Source organism: Genypterus blacodes, unplaced genomic scaffold, assembly GCF_046128005.1.
Source record: "Genypterus blacodes isolate CSIRO-AG114 ecotype Tasmania unplaced genomic scaffold, CSIRO-AGI_Gbla_v1 ptg000147l_1, whole genome shotgun sequence".
NCBI classification, from domain to species: Eukaryota; Metazoa; Chordata; class Actinopteri; order Ophidiiformes; family Ophidiidae; genus Genypterus; species Genypterus blacodes.
The window spans coordinates 2,016,116-2,035,621 of record NW_027466949.1 but is presented as its reverse complement, the minus strand read 5'-3'; the positions used below and the strand labels follow the sequence as shown (position 1 = coordinate 2,035,621).

The following is a 19,506-nucleotide window of genomic DNA, read 5'->3' as shown; positions in this document are numbered from 1 at the left end:
CGGAGTATTTGATTTTTGTATAATTTGATTATTTTTCTTGGCCTTTGTTTACTTTATTCATATTGCGTTACCTTCTATACTTGATCTCAGCGTAGTATTGGCGCCTTGTCGCTAGGGGGCGATGGAGTCATACGACGTCCATAATTGCAACGTCCTTCTTCGCTCCCGGTAACATGGCGGGGGTCAAGCTGCAGTTAGGTAAAGGTGTGCATAACTTTGTAAACAAATCATGTAATCGAGATTTTATGGGGACTTTCTGCGTACGAAACAGGACTTCAACGTGCAATTCATCTTTACCGACGGGATTTCTGTTAGCTGGTGTTAAAAATGACGAAGTATCAGGGACGAGAGCGACACACCGGCAGCAGGACAGTTACACAACAAAGTTACTACTCGGTACCGCTGAAAATGGAGTCGGTGCTTGTGTCGATACCTCACAGAGAAGAACCCAGAAGTACCTAACTACCCGCACGTCAAGGTCTCTATGGCGACAGCAGAGCTTGTTTCGGGGTCACGAACAGTTCGTGTGCGTCCGGGCGTACAGCGGTACCGGAGAGCGGTCTGAGCCCCTGTACAGAACCAAAACCGGCTATTATGCAATCCTCCAAGTTACGACCACCGCCACCCAGGCTCAGATTAAAACCGCCTACTACAAGCAGTCCTTCCTCTTCCACCCGGACAGAAACGCCGGGAGCCAAGAGGCGACGGTCCGCTTCTCCGAGGTGAGCGAGGCGTACTCGGTTCTGGGCAACAAGACGCTGAGGAGGAAGTACGACCGGGGGCTGCTGAGCCCGGCGGACCTCAACGGAGCGACCCGACGCTCCGCCGAGGGGCCCGGCGCTTCCGCAAGACCGACAGCGACTGACCGGTCCGTGGCGGGCATGAACAGCCAAGATATATTCGACTTCGACAAGTTCTACCAGTCCCATTACAACGAGCAGCTCCAGCGCGAGAGGAACAACCGGGTCCGTAAAGAGGAGATGCAGCAGAAGAAGCAGGAGAGAACCAACATGGCGGACGTGTGCTTGGCTCTTCTGGTGCTCTCGGCCCTGGCCATCATGTTCAGCATGAAACGGGGCTGAAATCCATCTGAGGGGCTCAACGACATTGTTTTTGTTGTATTAGTCGTTGAAGTTCCTTAAAGCCCCAACTTGACTGTTTACTTTGTTTTTATTGATGATGAATCAGGATCCAAATGTTCACACTAAATTCTGAAGTGGCTGTTTGGGTTTTATTATTTGTGATCAGATCGGCTGGCATATTATCCACCTCCATCCAATTGATTTATATTTGATCTTTGTCTGTCTGTGTGTGTGTGTTTTGACGGACGCACAAGCAAGGATTTCTCTGCAGGGATATATAGTGTATCATATGTCAATCATGCAACAGTGCAATATTGTGTGAGATGCTGCTGTCCTCTGGAAAACCCAAGAAACTAAATTCTGGACATGACTGTCTCCTCGGTCTGTGAGTACGTATGAATGCAGTGTTCTTGAGTTTGAATCCGGAGGCGTTATACTGTTTTAGCCATTGTACATAGTTTTACTGGGGTAAAGGGCAAAAGTTTGATGTGTTGTCACACTGATATTATGGTGCCTGGATCAAGCAGAACGCTGCTATCATGAGGAAGCTTTACTGGTTGATTTGGCTTTTATAAAGTCGTGTGTCAAGCAGATTGTTTAAATTTGTCTCTGAATCATGTCATCATTGTCGACTGACTCGTGTTGACATTTGTGAAATACATGTGTAGAATTGTGGCTGTACTGTGTGATGATTCTGTCTGGAGAGGCCAGTGAATGAGGTCATAACAGGAATGTAACCTGGATGATATTTATTAAAATTATGAACCGTGCCTGTTGGAGCACAATTAAATCAGTGTTGCTTGAATCTTTTATCACACACCATTAACTACATTAAACATGAAAATAACTGCAAATGTTAAAAAAAATGATTCCATCAATAGCTTATTAAACACAGTATAACTTAAATAAACACATACTAGTTAACACTACAAGTGTTAAGTGCATTAAGGTTGACTGTTCACATCATGGATTAACGTAAACATCTGCAATCTAGACATAAATCGATGTCACCAGATAAAGCGACAGTGCTGCTACACAAATACAGTAAACACAAGTGCATTAGAGTTAAAAAGGACTTTCTCCTCCTGCCCACATCAGACTACAGTTATAGAAACAAGGCCGCTGACTTGATTGGCTTCCTATTGGATGACGGTATTCTCAGATGACGGGGTTGAGGGCGTCGTAGAGCCTCTGCACCGCCAGCTCCACCATCTCCCTCAGAGAGTCGTCGTCCGAGCCGTCGTCCTCATAGCACACAGCCTGTCGGGGGAGGAGAAAACTAAACGAATAAGAAAGCGTCCAAAAGCAGCGGCGAAGGGTTTCTCACCGATCACACAAAAGCGTCTCACCCTCGTCTCCAAGCAAATCTGAACCGTCTTCCCGTCTACTGTCACCGCCACGTTTTTACCGTCTCTGAAGTCCACGCATTCCTCTCCAAACATGTCCCTGAAACACACAGAAGGGGGTGAAATAGGTCATATTCATATTCATTAGATCATATTCATCATCATATCATGGTACTAACAAGCACTCACTGCAACATCACTGCCAGTCGGGTGTGGAAAACATCCATGTCCATCACTGTGCTCTGGGTCTCCATGACTGTCGGCGAAACACAGTGTGGATTGAATGAAACACAATATTATGATATGAGTCATGTTACACAAAACCCTTCTGCACACACTATAAGTGTGTCCATCTACGTCTGTAACATGGAAAATGCAAAATGATAAAAGAACCCTCTGCAGAAGACAAATCCACCCGATGAATCATTGCCTAGTGATAACGTGTGAAATCCCAATGTTTAAAACGGGTTCAGAGTTAGAGATACAGATTATGCGGTTATTCAATTCTTCCTGTGGCCGAACCTTTCTGAGCCTTTGGGTTGGACTGGACCTCCAGCACCACGGTGGTGACGGCGTCAGCGTACATGTCGTTCAGAGGGTTCGCGATCCACTGGAAGGAAGAAGAGAGGAAAAAGCTGAGACTAAGAAGAGAGAGACTACTTATTGCTATTTTGTGCACCCGATCTATTTACACCACCACCTCATGATGAAGAAATGTATGCCAGTGTTTACTTTTCAGTTCCTCTGAGCTCATGAAGTTGCTGTACAAATGACCTCTGCAGCCTTCTGTGGGACAGGATGAAGACATGAATGAACCAGAGGCTGCAGCTGGTGTTGACCTCTCACCTCCAGCAGCACCATGCCGACCTCGTGGACCAGCGTGACCGCGTCGAAGATCTTCAAAGTGTTCTTCTCCGTGCCGTCCAGCTCTTCCACGTCACCTGAGGCGGACGAAGTTGTAAAACGTGCTCGGCGAAACTGAGAACTGCCGCAAGCGATGAACGTGGCTGATCTTACCTGTGAGGTTCCTCAGGTGGCACACCAGCAGAGAGTAGGGACCGGTGAAGGGGATGGCCTGGGTCTGCTTCACCGTGCTCATAGCCAGCTCTGTGTATGCTGCAACACACACACACACGTCAGGTAGCGGCGACATCAAGCATCCATCCGCAATTCTCTTCAATATCTGAAATCTGGACTCTGTACTCACTGGACAGGTCGGAGGGAGTGAGGATGTGATAGTTGAAGTTCTTCTTCACCAGGATGCCTGACACCCTCTGGCCCTGGACGCACCTCTTATCAGCCAGAGAGCCCATCACCTGAGGGGGGGAGGAGCAAGTGTTCAGTCACGCCACTCGCAAGTGTGAGAGCCCATAAAAGTCTCCATACCCACCTTGGCCAGTTTCTCTCCTCTGAAGTTGAGCGTCACAGCTTCTGTGTTGCGGGGGTTGTGGACTTCGATGTGAACCTGATCGTTGTCCTCGTACTCCCGGATCAGAGCAGCTTTCAGACGGGCCATCTCGTTCTGCTCTCCATGGACCAGGATCTGAGGGTAAAGAGAGCAGGAGGAAGTCAAAGAGAGTCAATGTTTGGTATTCAACATGTGACGAAAATGAATTTCAAGATGGAGGAAGAGACGGAATCATCTAAGCTCCTCCTACCACGTGCGGCGGTTTGAGAGCTCTGATGAACTCGCTGGTCTGCTGGTAGTCGGTGTGGGCGGAAAAGGAGATGTAGTCCACTGACATCTTCAGCTGCAGCTTCTGTCCCGACATGGTGGTGATCTCCTCCGGCTCAGACATAATGTGCTGCATGGCGTATGAAGTCATTCTGTGTCATTATGAATTATCTTCAATCACTGTAAATCTCTGCACTGATCTGACCTTGGCCAACGTTCCCTCCACACAGTATCCAGCGATGATGACGCCGTTCCTCTTGTCAGTGCACCAACTCTCAAAAAGCTCCCTGGACAAGCCGCTCTGCATCATACCGGGCGACGCCATCACCACACTGGGACCGATGTCATCGAAGTGATCCATACTCTGGACGAAACAGAGCGTTATCAGCAGACGAGAGGCCGGAAAGAAGAGAAATGAATCTGCTCAGAACAAACTTTGCATCTCTACCTTAAGATTGCTGATGTGTTTGAAGACGAAGGGGTTGTTGATGTTGATGGCCTTGCGGATCTTGTCGTTCATGGCGTTGACGTAGGTCTGGTACACGGCCATACACTTCTTGGCCAGGGATGAGGCATAGTAGATGGGAATGTCATGGAGCTCCGGGTGGTTCTGCCAGTATTCGTCTGAAAGAGTTGCAACAGTGTCAATGTGTGGGCTCGACGTAGAAAGACAAGGAAACCGCAAAGCAAAGCATCTCACCCAGGATGAGCAGCAGTTCCTGGGCGCGTCCCAAAGCGAACACAGGGATTAAACAGCGGCCCTCCCTGTTGACGATGTCATGGACGGTATTACAGAACCGAGCCTCACGCTCCTCCCTCTTCTCATGGATGTGCGTCCCATAAGTGGACTCCTGCCAGATAAACAGATAACATTTACCAAGCTGGGTCACCTGAGAATCCTTTAAAACTCCTATTCAAGTTGATGTGGTTGTAAATCCGATTCCGTTTTCCCGTACTATAATGAGGATGTCAGGTTTGACACTGGGGATCTCAGCGGCCATTAGATGTCTGTCTTCTTGTCGGGAGAAGTCTCCGGTGTACAGCAGCTTTGGAGAGACAGACGTACACATAATTGTTTAAAGTGAAACAGTGATTGGAACATAAATCAAACCAGGATTTGTGTGCATCATTACTTTGACTCCTGCTATTTCGATCATGAACATGGCAGCTCCCAGCACATGGCCAGCGTGGTAACACCAGAACTTGATCCCGGCCACCTCCTTGACCTCATGGAAGTTGATGGTCTCTATCTTGTCCATGCTCTCCTCCAGGTCTGTCTCGGTGTACAACATGTCATCTGCAGAAATGTTGCTGCAATATATGAAAGATAACTGAAAATTAGACTGTGACACAATAGAATATTCCATAAAATGGGAATCACTCCTCCTTCCTCACCTGACTTTAACGTAGTCTGATAGCAGCCAGCGGTAGATGGCCTTGGTGGCGTGGGTCATGAAGGTTCTGCCCTTGAAGCTGGTCTTCTGGAGGAACCAGGGCAGAGCTCCACAGTGATCCAGATGGAAGCTGGAAAAATAAAAATGCACAACGCCTCGGATGTCACAATCACAAAGCAGAGACGCTTAACAAAAACAAAAACAAGACGGGACTCACTGGCTGATGAGCAAGAGGTCGATCTCAGCCGGGTCGATTAGATCTATGTAGGGGAGAGCGTCCATTCCCTCCAGCCCAGGGTGGATACCGCAGTCCAGCTGCAGACACCATTGGCCTTTCATTATTGATATGCACCATACACGAACAATAGTTGAGAAAAATACCACAGACACAATAATTTACCATGATTTTCCTCCCTTTAAACTCCAAGATGATGCATGACCTCCCGACCTCCTGACCTGCACCCCTGTGTACAACCATTATGATATTATGATTGGATACAGAAAACAGCCATGCAACAATGCACAATTGTTTTGCAAATTGTATTTAAATCCGTATGGCCATTTTAAATAAAGATGAGTAAATGTTATCAGTCTACTCACAGTGGACGAATGTGCAGCTGGTCACTTTCCTCTGCAGGGACAATCACCTCTGCTTTGCGCTTTGTAGTCATGACGACGTTGTAGAGCAAAAGTAAAGTTTAAAATAAACCTTAAAATGATGAGCAACAGTGAAGTTTTATTCAATCATGGTGCGGAAAATGAGAGAATATGACCCAATGGATCGTTTGTTGTCGGTGTTGGTGGAATGAATGAGGGACGGTGGCCGCAGTTCCGGTGCTACTCCAAAATACAGCCGACGAGAAACAGACTCATTTATTTCTGACAGAATTATAACAGTTGCTCGGTTGTTAAAATTGGAAAAATATCCATAAATCCCAATTAATAATGTCTATTAATCAAATATGCGCACTGGAAATAGCACAAATCACTGATATGCCTGCGTGCGATTTGATGTTACCGATACTGAATTTTAGCGCTATTTTTAATGGCGTACGGCCCCTTTAAGTGCTGTTGGGTGGAGGCTGTGAAACTCAAAGCGAAGCTGAAGAGTCAAAGTGTAACAGAAACTGTAAACATAAAGCCGCAACCCGCTCCTGCGAAGCCAAACGGAGGCGACGTTACATTCAGACAGTTACGGTACAAACAGGTAGGCGGTCAGGAACAAAACGGAGATTTTGCGTGTGTGGAAGTCGTCGCTTCTTAACTTTAGTGTGGCTCTGAATACGGAGGGGACAGATCATAACTGCGGTGTCGCGTTCAGGGTGTGTGCAAAGTACGGAGATGAAATCATCTAAAAAGCTTGTTAAAATAAACATTTTCGGGTTATAACTTGGTTTTGGCTTAAGAACAGCTAGCAGTGGCGTAACATGTTCTTTAGAGGGGCCTTGGTGCACACAGGGCCCCCAAACCCACCCAGAAGTCAGACAGTGTAACAAATGATCTGGTGTCCAGTTTATTTGGTGACATACGTCATACGTCAAAATAGACAGTTACAGTCATAGTAGCAACAAACAGTATTTGTAGTCGTGTTTTCTACAGGTGGAAGTTTGAAGATTTATTAGTTTTATTTTATTTATTATAGTTTATTTATCGTCTACTCGAGATAATTGAAGCAGCAGGTAAAGGATAGGTTTATTATATTTAAGGGTCCAAACTCTTCATCTTACCCAGGGTGTTGCCATCCATGATGTTAATCATTTTTAGGGTGGTCTTGGACGTGCGTGTGTGATGTGCAGGTGGGTCGTCATGGTGAAAGATGTTCCGAAAGGTCAAAAAGCGGCACAGCAGCAGCAGCTCCCAAAGCAGTGAAATCAGCACCAAAAGCAAGGTACACACACACACGCACACGCACACGCACACACACTGAGACACAGACACAGACACACACAGGACTGCCCTCCTGCTGAATCTAACACCTTGTCATGTTGCTGTTCCTCTGTAGTCCGTAGACTCCAGTTTGGGAGGACTCTCCAGGTCCAGCACCGTCGCCAGCCTCGACACAGACTCCACCAAGAGCTCAGGTTGGACTTCTTCTTAAACCGCCTTCTTTCTTCTTTACCTCCGTTCTTCCTCCCTCGCTCTTCTTCTTCTTCTTCTTCTTCTTCTTCTTCTTCTTCCATCCCTCGCCCAGCCAGTTGTCCTCTGATCGTCTTCTTGGTGGTTTGCGGCTCTCGCAGGTAACAGCACATCCGAGGCGTGTGCCGAGTTCCGGGTGAAGTATGTGGGAGCCATCGAGAAGTTACAGTTTGACATGAGCAAGACTCTCCACGAGCCTCTGGACCTCATCAACTACATCGACGCTGCTCAGGTAAAAAGCTGGGGCTCCGATGATTCTGGTAGTTTATGATGTCACATTAAAGCCTCCATAACTATTCCTCTTCCTCTCACAGCAAGATGGGAAGCTGCCCTTTGTGCCAGCAGACGAGGAGATGATTCTGGGCGTGTCCAAGTATGGAGTCAAAGTGGCCTCATTGGACCAGTGTGTGAGTCCCAGTCTCTGTTCCAAAGCCATAGAAATGTGATTATGAATCAGTTGGGTGGAATTAAAAGCTGCTGACCCAAACATTTTACACACAAACTCTTCTCACACACATTACGCATTCATTGTGAGCTGTTTGTGTGTGTGTGTGCTGGGAGCTAAATTTTGGTCTCAGATGTGTGTTTTAGCGTGCAGTGACAGTGATCAATCGGCTTCGCTCAGGTGTGATGCATCAGTAACAGTGTTCTTGTTTGTGCCGGTGACCAGGACGTGCTGCACCGCCACCCTCTGTACTTGATCGTGCGCATGCTGTGTTACGATGACGGCCTCGGCTCAGGGAAGAACCTCCTGGCCCTCAAGACCACCGACGCCGAGCAGGAGGAGTGCAGCATCTGGGTGTACCAGTGCAGCAGCTCGGTGAGACACGGAGAGACAACCCCCCCTTTGATCGGCCCGGAGTGAAAGATTCCACCCACTCATTATCTCCGTCTGTCTGTCTGTCTGTCTGTCTGTCTGTCCGTCTGTCTGTCTGTCTGTCTGAACAGGAGCAGGCTCAGTCCATCTGCAAGGTGCTGTCGGCCTCCTTTGACTGTGCGCTGACGTCAGACAAGTCCTGAGGAGGGAGGAGAGATCTGGTCCAAAAGGAGGAGGTGAAGAAGGTTACAACCAGGAGACCACCGATCGCCGCCATTTCCCCTTTTTCTTCACTTCTTTGTCGTCTCGAAAGATGCCTTTGGTTTCCCCCCCGAACTGTGAATATGTCAGAATAATTTCTGCCCTTTACCTCATGTGACACAATCAAAATCACGCAAAGATGAAGAACAAAACGTAAGGGAAGCTTAGGAAGGAGGGAAATGTTTGCGTTAGAGCACAATCCAGTCACCTTTCTCAGTGTTGTAACTTATTTAATGTATTTAATATGCTGGGTACTTCATGGTGTAACCCTGTATGCAGCTGTGTCACCCTGGAGACGCAGTGTTAAAGTGGTACACACACATTAGAAGTCCTGTGTGTTCAAAATGATGCAGACAGTATTGGTACGAACATGAGTCACAAACTGACTTACAGGTTTATTACAAAGATGCTTTAACTGCCTTCCTGTTTTTATTTGTCTTCTGTGAATGCTTTTAGTTTGACTTTTTTATTTCTTTGTACTCAGTCGGTACTCAGACGTCTCCTGACCCTTAAAGCATTACATGTTTGGATTCTTCTGCCTTTTCTGTTTAGTCGAGTTTGTGTGCAGTGATTTAAATCTCAATTACTTTCATTACATTTCTAAATACCTAATACTTATTGGCTCTTATGACCATTATGAATGGTTTTTGTGGAAGATTTTATTTTATATTTTTTACAGTTCAGGTACTCACTTGGCTGCACTTTGTACGTAAAGAGTCTCTCCTCTGGGTGGGACTGGAGCCAGAGGATGAATCCAGAAGGTAACAGAAGTTGATTTGGTACAAAAACAAATGTGTAATTAAAGTGGACTATTTCTCACCTTGTTTGCTTCATTGTCATAAGTGAGCTTTTACTAGTTTCTATATGTTTATTTATAGAATTATTTTCAATTATAATTTTCCAAGCACACTAAACTAAAGCAAGCATGTGTTGCCCAGCAGGGGGCGCTCTGCACACACCAGTTTAACACCATTTCGATTTGTACTACAACAAAAAACTATTTAGAACTAAATAATATATTAGAAATGCTGCTTAATGACACTATACAGGCAGCTGGCCACTGTGGACTTTTTTTGTTTTACAAACAACCGGAGCTTGTCACTAACGGGAATGTGGAGAGATTTCTGTGGACGCGTAAATTACAATTAGCGTGCAGCAAAGTCAAACAACCCCCTGAAGATTCAATAAGCAGAGATAAGAAAGTGTTTGGGTCTGACATTAATGGTGACGCCATCTGGAGACACTCTGCCTGTCTCTTAAACGTCTCCACAACAGCAGGAGAGACACTTCTACTCTTACCTGCAAAATCTAAACTGTTTGATATGATAACAGTTTTGCCAAAAGTATTATACATGTACACATTTTCAACAAGGACAGCTGGCTCAGGTCCAATCCCATTCATGGACTAAGGGACTGCATAATTTACCAACTGTCGGTGTGCTGTTTTCAAAAGTCACGTAATTTCAGCTTGAACACTGGCCGACTCTGCCAAGAAAGGAATAAAGTTTAAATTTGAATTTTATGGTAGAATTCCTATGGTGAACTTAAGATACGAGTTCTTCTCAATTCTCAATTACGCTCATCTTCTGCTGTTAGGAAAAATTTTCTCCCATCTTTGTGCTCAGTATAACAACCTTTTTTAAAAAAGTGTATTGTGACCCCTTTGTAGCTATCAATGCAGATGCAGAGTGCAGATGTTATGCACGTACCTCTTGCTTGCTGATGTGGATCGGTTTTGTAACCACGTCGCAGTTGTTCACAGGAGCAGTGTGTCCCAGTGACAGAAGACTGAGCAGTGTGAGAACAGCAGCCCTCCTCATCCTGCAAGTGGTTCTTGATAAGTTTCTAAGGCGTTGCTTCAAAATCTCAGATGTCCTCCGTTGATCTTTGCTGGCTGCTGCTCACCTAAAACCAGCGCTGCATCTCCTTTCACCAGTGATTTTGGAGAGCCTCAGAAAGAGTATTTTTCAAATGAATCCCATATTTCACCCGCATTCAATGCATGAAGTGTGTGTCATCGCCTCTTCAATTTGCTTCTGAAAGATAACACATCGGTTTTGTTTAGATTTATCGTGTTTATTCCTTGTCAAAAGCACATGAAAGCACAACATGTGGTATAACGTCTGAACAGCGAATGGGGAGAATGCAGCATTACTGATTTAACACCAGTGTGTTCGTCCTTTTTTTGTACCGACTTTAAGATAGACAGATATTTACAACAATTACAAACAATATGGCACACACAATACAAACGTTCATAGAGACATGTGCAAATACAAAAAATAAAATAAAATAAAACAGAAGGTTAGAATTTTTCCAAAACCTGTAAGTAAATGTTTTTAGGTCTGGTACTCATAAGATTTAGAATTTCGATTAATAAAAAAAACAAAAATAAAAATGGTAGCAGGCTGCCATAGCGCAAAACTGCAGGTTAATTCTCTTGTCATCATTCTCATCAAAATGTTTCATACCCAGATTCAGATTGACAAAATCAATACACTTTAAAACACTCTAAACAACTACTCTTTGATCTGTACTGGAGCTGGGAACCAAAAGATTTCCCAGCACACAGCGCATACTGTGTAAGATTGTGTGTAAGATCATCCTTTCTTGTCTATTTGACATTTTGCGCAGATAGCTTAAGCTCATTTCCAGCACTTAAAATTATTTGATTATGTTTGTGGACTTCCAAATTTAAACTTCTAGCAGCTTTATTTCCTGCTGCTGTTCTCAACAACACTGTGAGTTGTAATCTGTGACTGCTGATTGTGTGTTGGGCCTCAAATAAAAGCCCAATTATTTTGTGTACATTGTTTCCCACTTTCTGACACTAGACAACTACATTTTCTCCAAAACATGTTTTCTCATGTGTCTCCTCAGATTTCCTTTTTAAGTGAAGTTTTTATCACAAACTGAGCAGCTATGGCTTCTCTCCCGTGTGGATTCTCATGTGGATCTTCAGGTTTCTATTTGTAGTGAAGTCTTTACCACAAACTGAGCAGCTAAATGGCTTTTCTCCTGTGTGGATTCTCATGTGGGCCTTCAGGCCTCCATTTTGACTGAAGTCTTTACCACAAACGGAGCAACTAAATGGCTTCTCTCTTGTGTGGATTCTCATGTGGACCTTCAGGTGTCCATTGTGACTGAAGTCTTTACCACAAACTGAGCAGCTAAATGGCTTCTCTCCTGTGTGGATTCTAATGTGGGACTTCAGGTGTTCATTTCTATTGAAGTTTTTACCACAAACTGAGCAGCTAAATGGCTTCTCTCCTGTGTGGATACTCATGTGGACCTTCAGGTGTCCATTTGAAGTGAAGTCTTTACCACAAACTGTGCAGCTAAATGGCTTCTCTCCTGTGTGGATTCTCATGTGGATCTTCAGGTCTCCATTGTGACTGAAGTCTTTTTCACAAACTGAGCAACTAAATGGCTTCTCTCCTGTGTGGATTCTCATGTGGATCTTCAGGTCTCCATTGCAACTGAAGTCTTTTCCACAAACTGAGCAACTAAATGGCTTCTCTCCTGTGTGGATTCTCATGTGGGAATTCAGGTGGTCATTTTTATGGAAGTTTTTACCACAAACTGAGCAGCTAAATGGCTTTTCTCCTGTGTGGATTCTCATGTGGACCTTCAGGTGTTCATTTTGACTGAAGTCTTTACCACAAACTGAGCAGAAGTAAAGCTTCGGTCCTGTGTGGATTCTGATTTGGACCTTCTGGTCTCCATTCAGAGTTGAGATGCTGGATGCTGGCTCAGCTTCTGTGTTTTCATCACTTTGACTTTGATGAAGCTGAGAGGACTCAATTTTCATTTCAGCATCCTCACTCTTCACAGACTCCTTCAGACCATATAGCTGCTCTCCCTCCTGTCTAATCCAGAGCGCCTCCTGTTTCTCTCTAATATGTGGGTGTTCTGGCTCCTCCTGGTCCAGACTGGGGCTCCACTTTTGCTGCACAAACAGCTGCTGGACGCCTAAAGGCCATACTGAAAGAGACAGATACACAATGGAAAAGGTGTGGTTATATTTGCCCAAGCTTGTTGGGGTACAATAGTTCAGAAAGGTAACGGTTCGCATGGGATCAAGGTCATAGGGTCATGGTGTTCTTTTGATAGGGTGTTCACTCAGGTTGTCGCAATACAAAACTTTTGACTTTAATACCGATACCGAGTTCAGCGGGGCAATACACTATAGATACAATGCCATTAAAAAAACATTCCAATCTCTTAATACATTGTGTTTAACTGTCGATCTGTGTGCACATTGGAAAGGTATCCAGAGGGCAGAATAGTGCCAGTAACAAAACATGACAACACCTTACAAGTCCTTAGATATTAACAAAGGTGTTTGAGATCATTCTCTGAAAATAAAAGTAGCCCGCTATAAATAAGATATTTTCTTCTAAAAAAATATATCATATATACAGTATATATATAATATTGATGGTTTGAGTTTGTAAGATAGTTTCTAAGATATATATGTCTTAGAATATATATAGTTTAAATTTTATAAACTCAAGCCATCAATTCATAAAAATATTTTCATCATTACCACAATATAAAGTTAAATACACAAAATTGGTAAATATAATATATATATTGCCATGCAAAACCTTTACAGTAATACACTATAAAACATATTGAACAAACAATAACTTTTTATGATATTAGTGATATTTTTACAATAATTGAAACATGTTTGAGATTCAGTCCTTCAGCATTCAACATGTTATCTTGAAATAGTTGAGCATTTCAGATTTTTACAACATCCCACACAAAAAACTTTGTAGTGATAAAATGAAACTTCCACAAGATGAATGAGAGTTATTCTGTATATAACTGTTTACCAGCCAACCTTGGAAAGCTACAACTTGAGAATACAATTGCCTCCCACTACATCAAACACGCTAGGAAATTAACTTTTAGTCAGTCCTTTTGTTTGTCTGTTCGTTGCTAGAAAACCAGCATGTTTACAATGTCTTCTGTCAGTCTCTTGCACGACAGTTGATTAAGCAATGTCTGCTCCCTCCCCTCACTCCCCTCCCTTCCTGTTCGTTAAAAAGTAGCAAAGTTGAAGGTGCTCATAACAATCCTAGTGTATACCATAATCACTTTGAATGAACTTTAACTTTACATGAAATTGTGAACCCCTCTCTTAATATTGTCATTTAAGGGAAGGGAACTTTTAAATCAAAATAAATTAATGTAAATTCATGAACTATTGAAATTATGATCTTGCTTTTTAGTTCAAAATAATGAAATTACTCAAACATCATCATGTTCTACTTGTGAATTACATATTTTACAGTTTATGACAAGGTTGAACTTTTTGAGATATGAATACAAAGTGAACAGACCTGTTCTATGCAAACGGACTTCAGGGTTGAGGGCGTCGGACAATCTTTTTCGCAGTCCGTCGTTCTCCTGCTGTGACTGGGACAATTCTTCTTCTAAAGCTCTGATCTCTTCCAGGACATCTTCCACAGACATTTTCACACAAAGATGAAAACTTTTCCGTTTTTTTCATGTGCTTATAGTCGAAACCCTGAAGGTCGAAAGTATGTGTCCCGTTTCGCCACACAGATTCAGCCTCACACACAGAGGATCTAATGCCTCTAACAGTTGAGTGAGGACAGGACTGGGGATTTCCTGTGTTTGTTAATTTCCTTCCTTGAACGTTGGAACTTGAGGGGGGTGGATTAATGTGCTCATAGTCGAAACCGGGAAGGTCTCGAGAATAATATGATTAAAAATAATCTTTTCAAAAATAAAACGAGTCATTTCTGGATTCCTGAGGAAGAAACAGACTGCATTGTCTCTTTTTTCATGTTTAATTATTCATGTTTCCTTTTCCCATTTACTTGTACAATAAGAGTTTAGTCAACGCAGTGATCCACAGTAAATGAGCGTTAATCAGGTCGTGTGTGTGTGTGAGTGAGTGTGTGTAACACTCACAGGTCCCATCAGCTCAGTGCATTAAGACATTCACAGCCCAGATTTACTCTTTTTTACACTTCAATACCCCAAAAGAAACCAAATCTATTTACACTTTAATCTTCCCGTTTCCAGTGAGTTAATATTCAACATGATGAAGAGTATCAGATAGACTTTCTCATGCATCTCTTCCTCATTCACAAATCCCCGGGAGGATCTGGCTTCAGGTTAAATGTCTAAATATTAACATACAGTATTTATACACAGAAACAAAGAGTCGCTCTGCAACCAAAATGACGTTAATCACATTGAATGTTCGATATTTATGCTATAGATAAACTCAGCTTTCTACATTATTGAACCCGAGACGCACAGGATTCACTGTCGGCGTGTGAGGCTCTTCATCGCACTCAGTGTATTATTTTCCACGCACGCACACACACACACTGTAAATATATGAATGTTATGGCTCAGGTCCTATCCCATTCATGGACTAAGGGACTGCATAATTTACCAACTGTCAGTATGCTGTTTTCTAAAGTCACGTTGTAATTCCAGCTTGAACACTGGCCGACTCTGCAAAGAAAGGAATAAAGTTTAAATTTGAATATTACGGTAGAATTCATATGGTGAACTTAAGATACGAGTTCAACTCAAGAGAAGAGCAGAACAGAATCAAGATTGAGCTTGGTGGATTTCGACTCTCAGATCAGTGCAGTGAGATGTGATTGGCTGGAAAAAAGAGGCCTAAATGATAAGATTCCTGCAAATGTACAAGCTTGCAATCTGTTTTGGCGTATTGTTTGGAGATGAATGGTGAAGTTGTGGCTTAGTGGTGGTTTGTGATGGTTTGGTGTTTGCTCATGTAATCTGCGTTGTGTGTTGCATCAATAAGGAGCTTGCATCTGGTATGAATAGAACTTTATTCTGCAGACAGAAGACATTGATTGTCTTTTTATCTAAAGTATAGCAAAACATATAAACCCATAATAAACCCATGTGGCCTTGAAAGGTACTACACCCGGATCGTTAAACAAATTGAAGAATTAAACGAGTTAAACACACAATTCACACGAACTACAGAGCACTACACTACATGACGAATAAGCACTGGTATGAGTCGGGAACAACAACAAAATTGTGTTCGTCCTTTTTTTGTACCGATTTTTAGATAGACAGATATTTACAACAATTACAAACAATATGGCACACACAATACAAACGTTCATAGAGACAGGTGTAAATATAAAAAATAAATAAAGTAAAACAGAAGGTTAGAGTTACTTTTTTTCCAAAACCTGTAAGTAAATGTTTTCAGGTCTGGTACTCATTAGATTTAGAAATTTGATTAATAAAAAAAACAAAAACAAAAATGCTAACAGGCTGCCATAGCGCAAAACTGGAGGTTAATTCTCATCTCATCATTCTCATCAAAATGTTTCATACCGATTCAGATAGACAAAATCAATACACTTTGATAAACACTCTAAACAACGACTCTTTGATCTGTACCGAAACTCGGAACCAACAGATTTCCCAGCACACAGCGCATACTGTGTAAGATTGTGTGTAAGATCATCCTTTTTTGTTTATTTGACATTTTGCGCAGATAGCTTTAGCTCATTTCCAGCACTTAAAATTATTTGATTATGTTTGTGGACTTCCAAATTTAAACTTCTCGCAGCTTTATTTCCTGCTGCTGTTCTCAACAACACACTTGTGAGTTGTAATCTGTGACTGCTGATTGTGTGTTGGGCCTCAAATAAAAGCCCAATTATTTTGTGTACATTGTTTCCCACTTTCTGACACTAGACAATTACATTTTCTCCAAAACATGTTTTCTCATGTGTCTCCTCAGATTTCCTTTTAAAGTGAAGTTTTTATGGCAAACTGAGCAGCTAAATGGCTTCTCTCCTGTGTGGATTCTCATGTGGATCTTCAGGTTTCTATTTGTAGTGAAGTCTTTACCACAAGCTGAGCAGCTAAATGGCTTCTCTCCTGTGTGGATTCTCCTGTGGACCTTCAGGTGTCCATTGTGACTGAAGTCTTTACCACAAACTGAGCAGCTAAATGGCTTCTCTCCTGTGTGGATTCTCATGTGGGACTTCAGGTCTCCATTGTGACTGAAGTCTTCACCACAAACTGAACAGCTAAATGGCTTCTCTCCTGTGTGGATTCTCATGTGGACCTTCAGGTGTCCATTTTGACTGAAGTCTTTACCACAAACTGAGCAACTAAATGGCTTCTCTCCTGTGTGGATTCTCATGTGGATCTTCAGGTGTCCATTTTTAGTGAAGTCTTTACCACAAACTGAGCAGCTAAATGGCTTCTCTCCTGTGTGGGTTCTCATGTGGGACTTCAGGTCTCCATTGTAACTGAAGTTTTTATCACAAACTGAGCAACTAAATGGCTTCTCTCCTGTGTGGATTCTCAGGTGGATCTTCAGGTCTGCATTGCGACTGAAGTCTTTTCCACAAACTGAGCAGCTAAATGGCTTCTCTCCTGTGTGGATTCTCATGTGGACCTTCAGGTGGTGATTTTTAGTGAAGTTTTTACCACAAACTGAGCAGCTAAATGGCTTCTCTCCTGTGTGGATTCTCATGTGGACCTTCAGGTGTTCATTGTGACTGAAGTTTTTACCACAAACTGAGCAACAGTAAAGCTTCGGTCCTGTGTGGATTCTGATTTGGACCTTCTGGTCTCCATTCAGAGTTGAGATGCTGGATGCTGGCTCAGCTTCTGTGTTTTCATCACTTTGACTTTGATGAAGCTGAGAGGACTCAATTTTCATTTCAGCATCTTCACTCTTCACAGACTCCTTCAGACCATATAGCTGCTCTCCCTCTTGTCTAATCCAGAGCGCCTCCTGTTTCTCTCTAATATGTGGGTGTTCTGGCTCCTCCTGGTCCAGACTGGGGCTCCACTTTTGCTGCACAAACAGCTGCTGGACGCCTAAAGGCCATGCTGGAAGAGACAGATACACAATGGAAAAGGTGTGGTTATATTTGCCCAAGCTTGTTGGGGTACAATAGTTCAGAAAGGTAACGGTTCGCATGGGATCAAGGTCATAGGGTCATGGTGTTCTTTTGATAGGGTGTTCACTCAGGTTGTCGCAATACAAAACTTTTGACTTTAATACCGATACCGAGTTCAGCAGGGCAATACACTATAGATACAATGCCATTAAAAAACATTCCAATCTCTCAATACATTGTGTTTAACTGTCGATCTGTGTGTACACTGGAAAGGTATCCAGAGGGCAGAATAGTGCCATTAACAAAACATGACAACACCTTACAAGTCCTTAGATATTAACAAAGGTGTTTGAGATCATTCTCTGAAAATAAAAGTAGCCCGCTATAAATAAGATATTTTCTTCTGAATAAATATATCATATATATTTATAATATTGATGGTTTGAGTTTGTAAGATAGTTTCTAAGATATATATGTCTTAGAATATATATAGTTTAAATTTTATAAACTCAAGCCATCAATTCATAAAAATATTTTCATCATTACCACAATATAAAGTTAAATACACAAAATTGGTAAATATAATATATATATTGCCATGCAAAACCTTAACAGTAATACACTATAAAACATATTGAACAAACAATAACTTTGTTATGATATTAGTGATATTTTTACAATAATGGAAACATGTTTGAGATTCAGCCCTTCAGCATTCAACATGTTATCTTGAAATAGTTGAGCATTTCAGATTTTCACAACATCCCACACAGAAAACTTTGTAGTGATAAAATGAAACTTCCACAAGATGAATGAGAGTTATTCTGTATATAACTGTTTACCAGCCAACCTTGGAAAGCTACAACTTGAGAATACAATTGCCTCCCACTACATCAAACACGCTAGGAAATTAACTTTTAGTCAGTCCTTTTGTTTGTCTGTTCGTTGCTAGAAAACCAGCATGTTTACAATGTCTTCTGTCAGTCTCTTGCACGACAGTTGATTAAGCAATGTCTGCTCCCTCCCCTCACTCCCCTCCCTTCCTGTTCGTTAAAAAGTAGCAAAGTTGAAGGTGCTCATAACAATCCTAGTGTATACCATAATCACTTTGAATGAACTTTAACTTTACATGAAATTGTGAACCCCTCTCTTAATATTGTCATTTAAGGGAAGGGAACTTTTAAATCAAAATAAATTAATGTAAATTCATGAACTATTGAAATTATGATCTTGCTTTTTAGTTCAAAATAATGAAATTACTCAAACATCATGTTCTACTTGTGAATTACATATTTCACAGTTTATGACAAGGTTGAACTTTTTGAGATATGAATACAAAGTGAACCGACCTGTTCTATGCAAACGGACTTCAGGGTTGAGGGCGTTGGACAATCTTTTTCGCAGTCCGTCGTTCTCCTGCTGTGACTGGGACAATTCTTCTTCTAAAGCTCTGATCTCTTCCAGGACATCTTCCACAGACATTTTCACACAAGGATGAAAACTTTTCCGTTTTTTTCTTCTGCTTATAGTCGAAACCCTGAAGGTCGAAAGTATGTGTCCCGTTTCGCCACACAGATTCAGCCTCACACACAGAGGATCTAATGCCTCTGACAGTTGAGTGAGGACAGGACTGGGGATTTCCTGTGTTTGTTAATTTCCTTCCTTGAACGTTGGAACTTCAAGTGGCTGGATTAATGTGCTCATAGTCGAGTCATTTCTGGATTCCTGAGGGAGAAACAGACTGCATTGTCTCTTTTTTCATGTTTAATTATTCCTGTTTCGTTTTCCCATTTACTTGTACAATAAGAGTTTAGTCAACGCAGTGATCCACAGTAAATGAGCGTTAATCAGGTGGTGTGTGTGTGTGAGTGAGTGTGTGAAACACTCAC

At 42.5% G+C, this 19,506-nt stretch overlaps 5 protein-coding genes across 8 annotated transcripts in view; 2 read left to right on the top strand and 3 right to left on the bottom strand.

The window, feature by feature from the left end:
• Positions 1 to 19,506, bottom strand: part of asap2a (ArfGAP with SH3 domain, ankyrin repeat and PH domain 2a) — a 104,379-nt gene that overhangs the window by 44,356 nt on the left and 40,517 nt on the right. The gene's annotated exons all lie outside the window — the stretch shown is intronic.
• On the top strand, positions 160 to 1,845 carry LOC143012466 (dnaJ homolog subfamily C member 30, mitochondrial-like). Its single transcript, XM_076165587.1, has one exon. The coding sequence runs from the start codon at positions 174 to 176 to the stop codon at positions 1,080 to 1,082; it is 909 nt and encodes a 302-aa protein (XP_076021702.1). The 5' UTR covers positions 160 to 173; the 3' UTR covers positions 1,083 to 1,845.
• LOC143012462 (cleavage and polyadenylation specificity factor subunit 3-like) lies at positions 2,209 to 6,303 on the bottom strand. The gene is made up of 18 exons (XM_076165578.1): positions 6,098 to 6,303; positions 5,898 to 5,961; positions 5,715 to 5,812; positions 5,499 to 5,627; positions 5,237 to 5,414; positions 5,060 to 5,149; positions 4,804 to 4,954; positions 4,552 to 4,727; positions 4,309 to 4,467; positions 4,087 to 4,233; positions 3,819 to 3,971; positions 3,636 to 3,744; positions 3,446 to 3,544; positions 3,275 to 3,369; positions 2,951 to 3,038; positions 2,618 to 2,684; positions 2,432 to 2,528; positions 2,209 to 2,342 (listed from the first exon to the last, which is right to left on the bottom strand). Exons 1-18 carry the CDS (start codon positions 6,166 to 6,168, stop codon positions 2,241 to 2,243), a joined length of 2,073 nt encoding a protein of 690 aa, XP_076021693.1. The 5' UTR covers positions 6,169 to 6,303; the 3' UTR covers positions 2,209 to 2,240.
• On the top strand, positions 6,570 to 9,528 carry itgb1bp1 (integrin beta 1 binding protein 1). Of its 4 annotated transcripts, none has more exons than XM_076165590.1 (7): positions 6,570 to 6,704; positions 7,262 to 7,385; positions 7,500 to 7,578; positions 7,735 to 7,865; positions 7,948 to 8,040; positions 8,304 to 8,453; positions 8,582 to 9,528. In XM_076165590.1, the coding sequence occupies exons 2-7, from the start codon at positions 7,314 to 7,316 to the stop codon at positions 8,651 to 8,653; spliced, it is 597 nt and encodes a 198-aa protein (XP_076021705.1). In that variant the 5' UTR covers positions 6,570 to 6,704; positions 7,262 to 7,313; the 3' UTR covers positions 8,654 to 9,528. The 4 variants fall into 4 exon arrangements, with proteins under 4 accessions (XP_076021705.1, XP_076021706.1, XP_076021708.1 ...); XM_076165591.1 differs by having other exon boundaries at positions 6,577 to 6,704; positions 7,294 to 7,385; XM_076165593.1 differs by lacking the exon at positions 6,570 to 6,704 and adding an exon at positions 6,719 to 6,819 and having other exon boundaries at positions 7,294 to 7,385.
• Positions 10,767 to 19,258, bottom strand: LOC143012429 (uncharacterized). The gene is made up of 4 exons (XM_076165533.1): positions 18,967 to 19,258; positions 16,463 to 17,606; positions 14,066 to 14,226; positions 10,767 to 12,695 (listed from the first exon to the last, which is right to left on the bottom strand). The coding sequence occupies exons 1-4, from the start codon at positions 19,097 to 19,099 to the stop codon at positions 11,632 to 11,634; spliced, it is 2,502 nt and encodes an 833-aa protein (XP_076021648.1). The 5' UTR covers positions 19,100 to 19,258; the 3' UTR covers positions 10,767 to 11,631.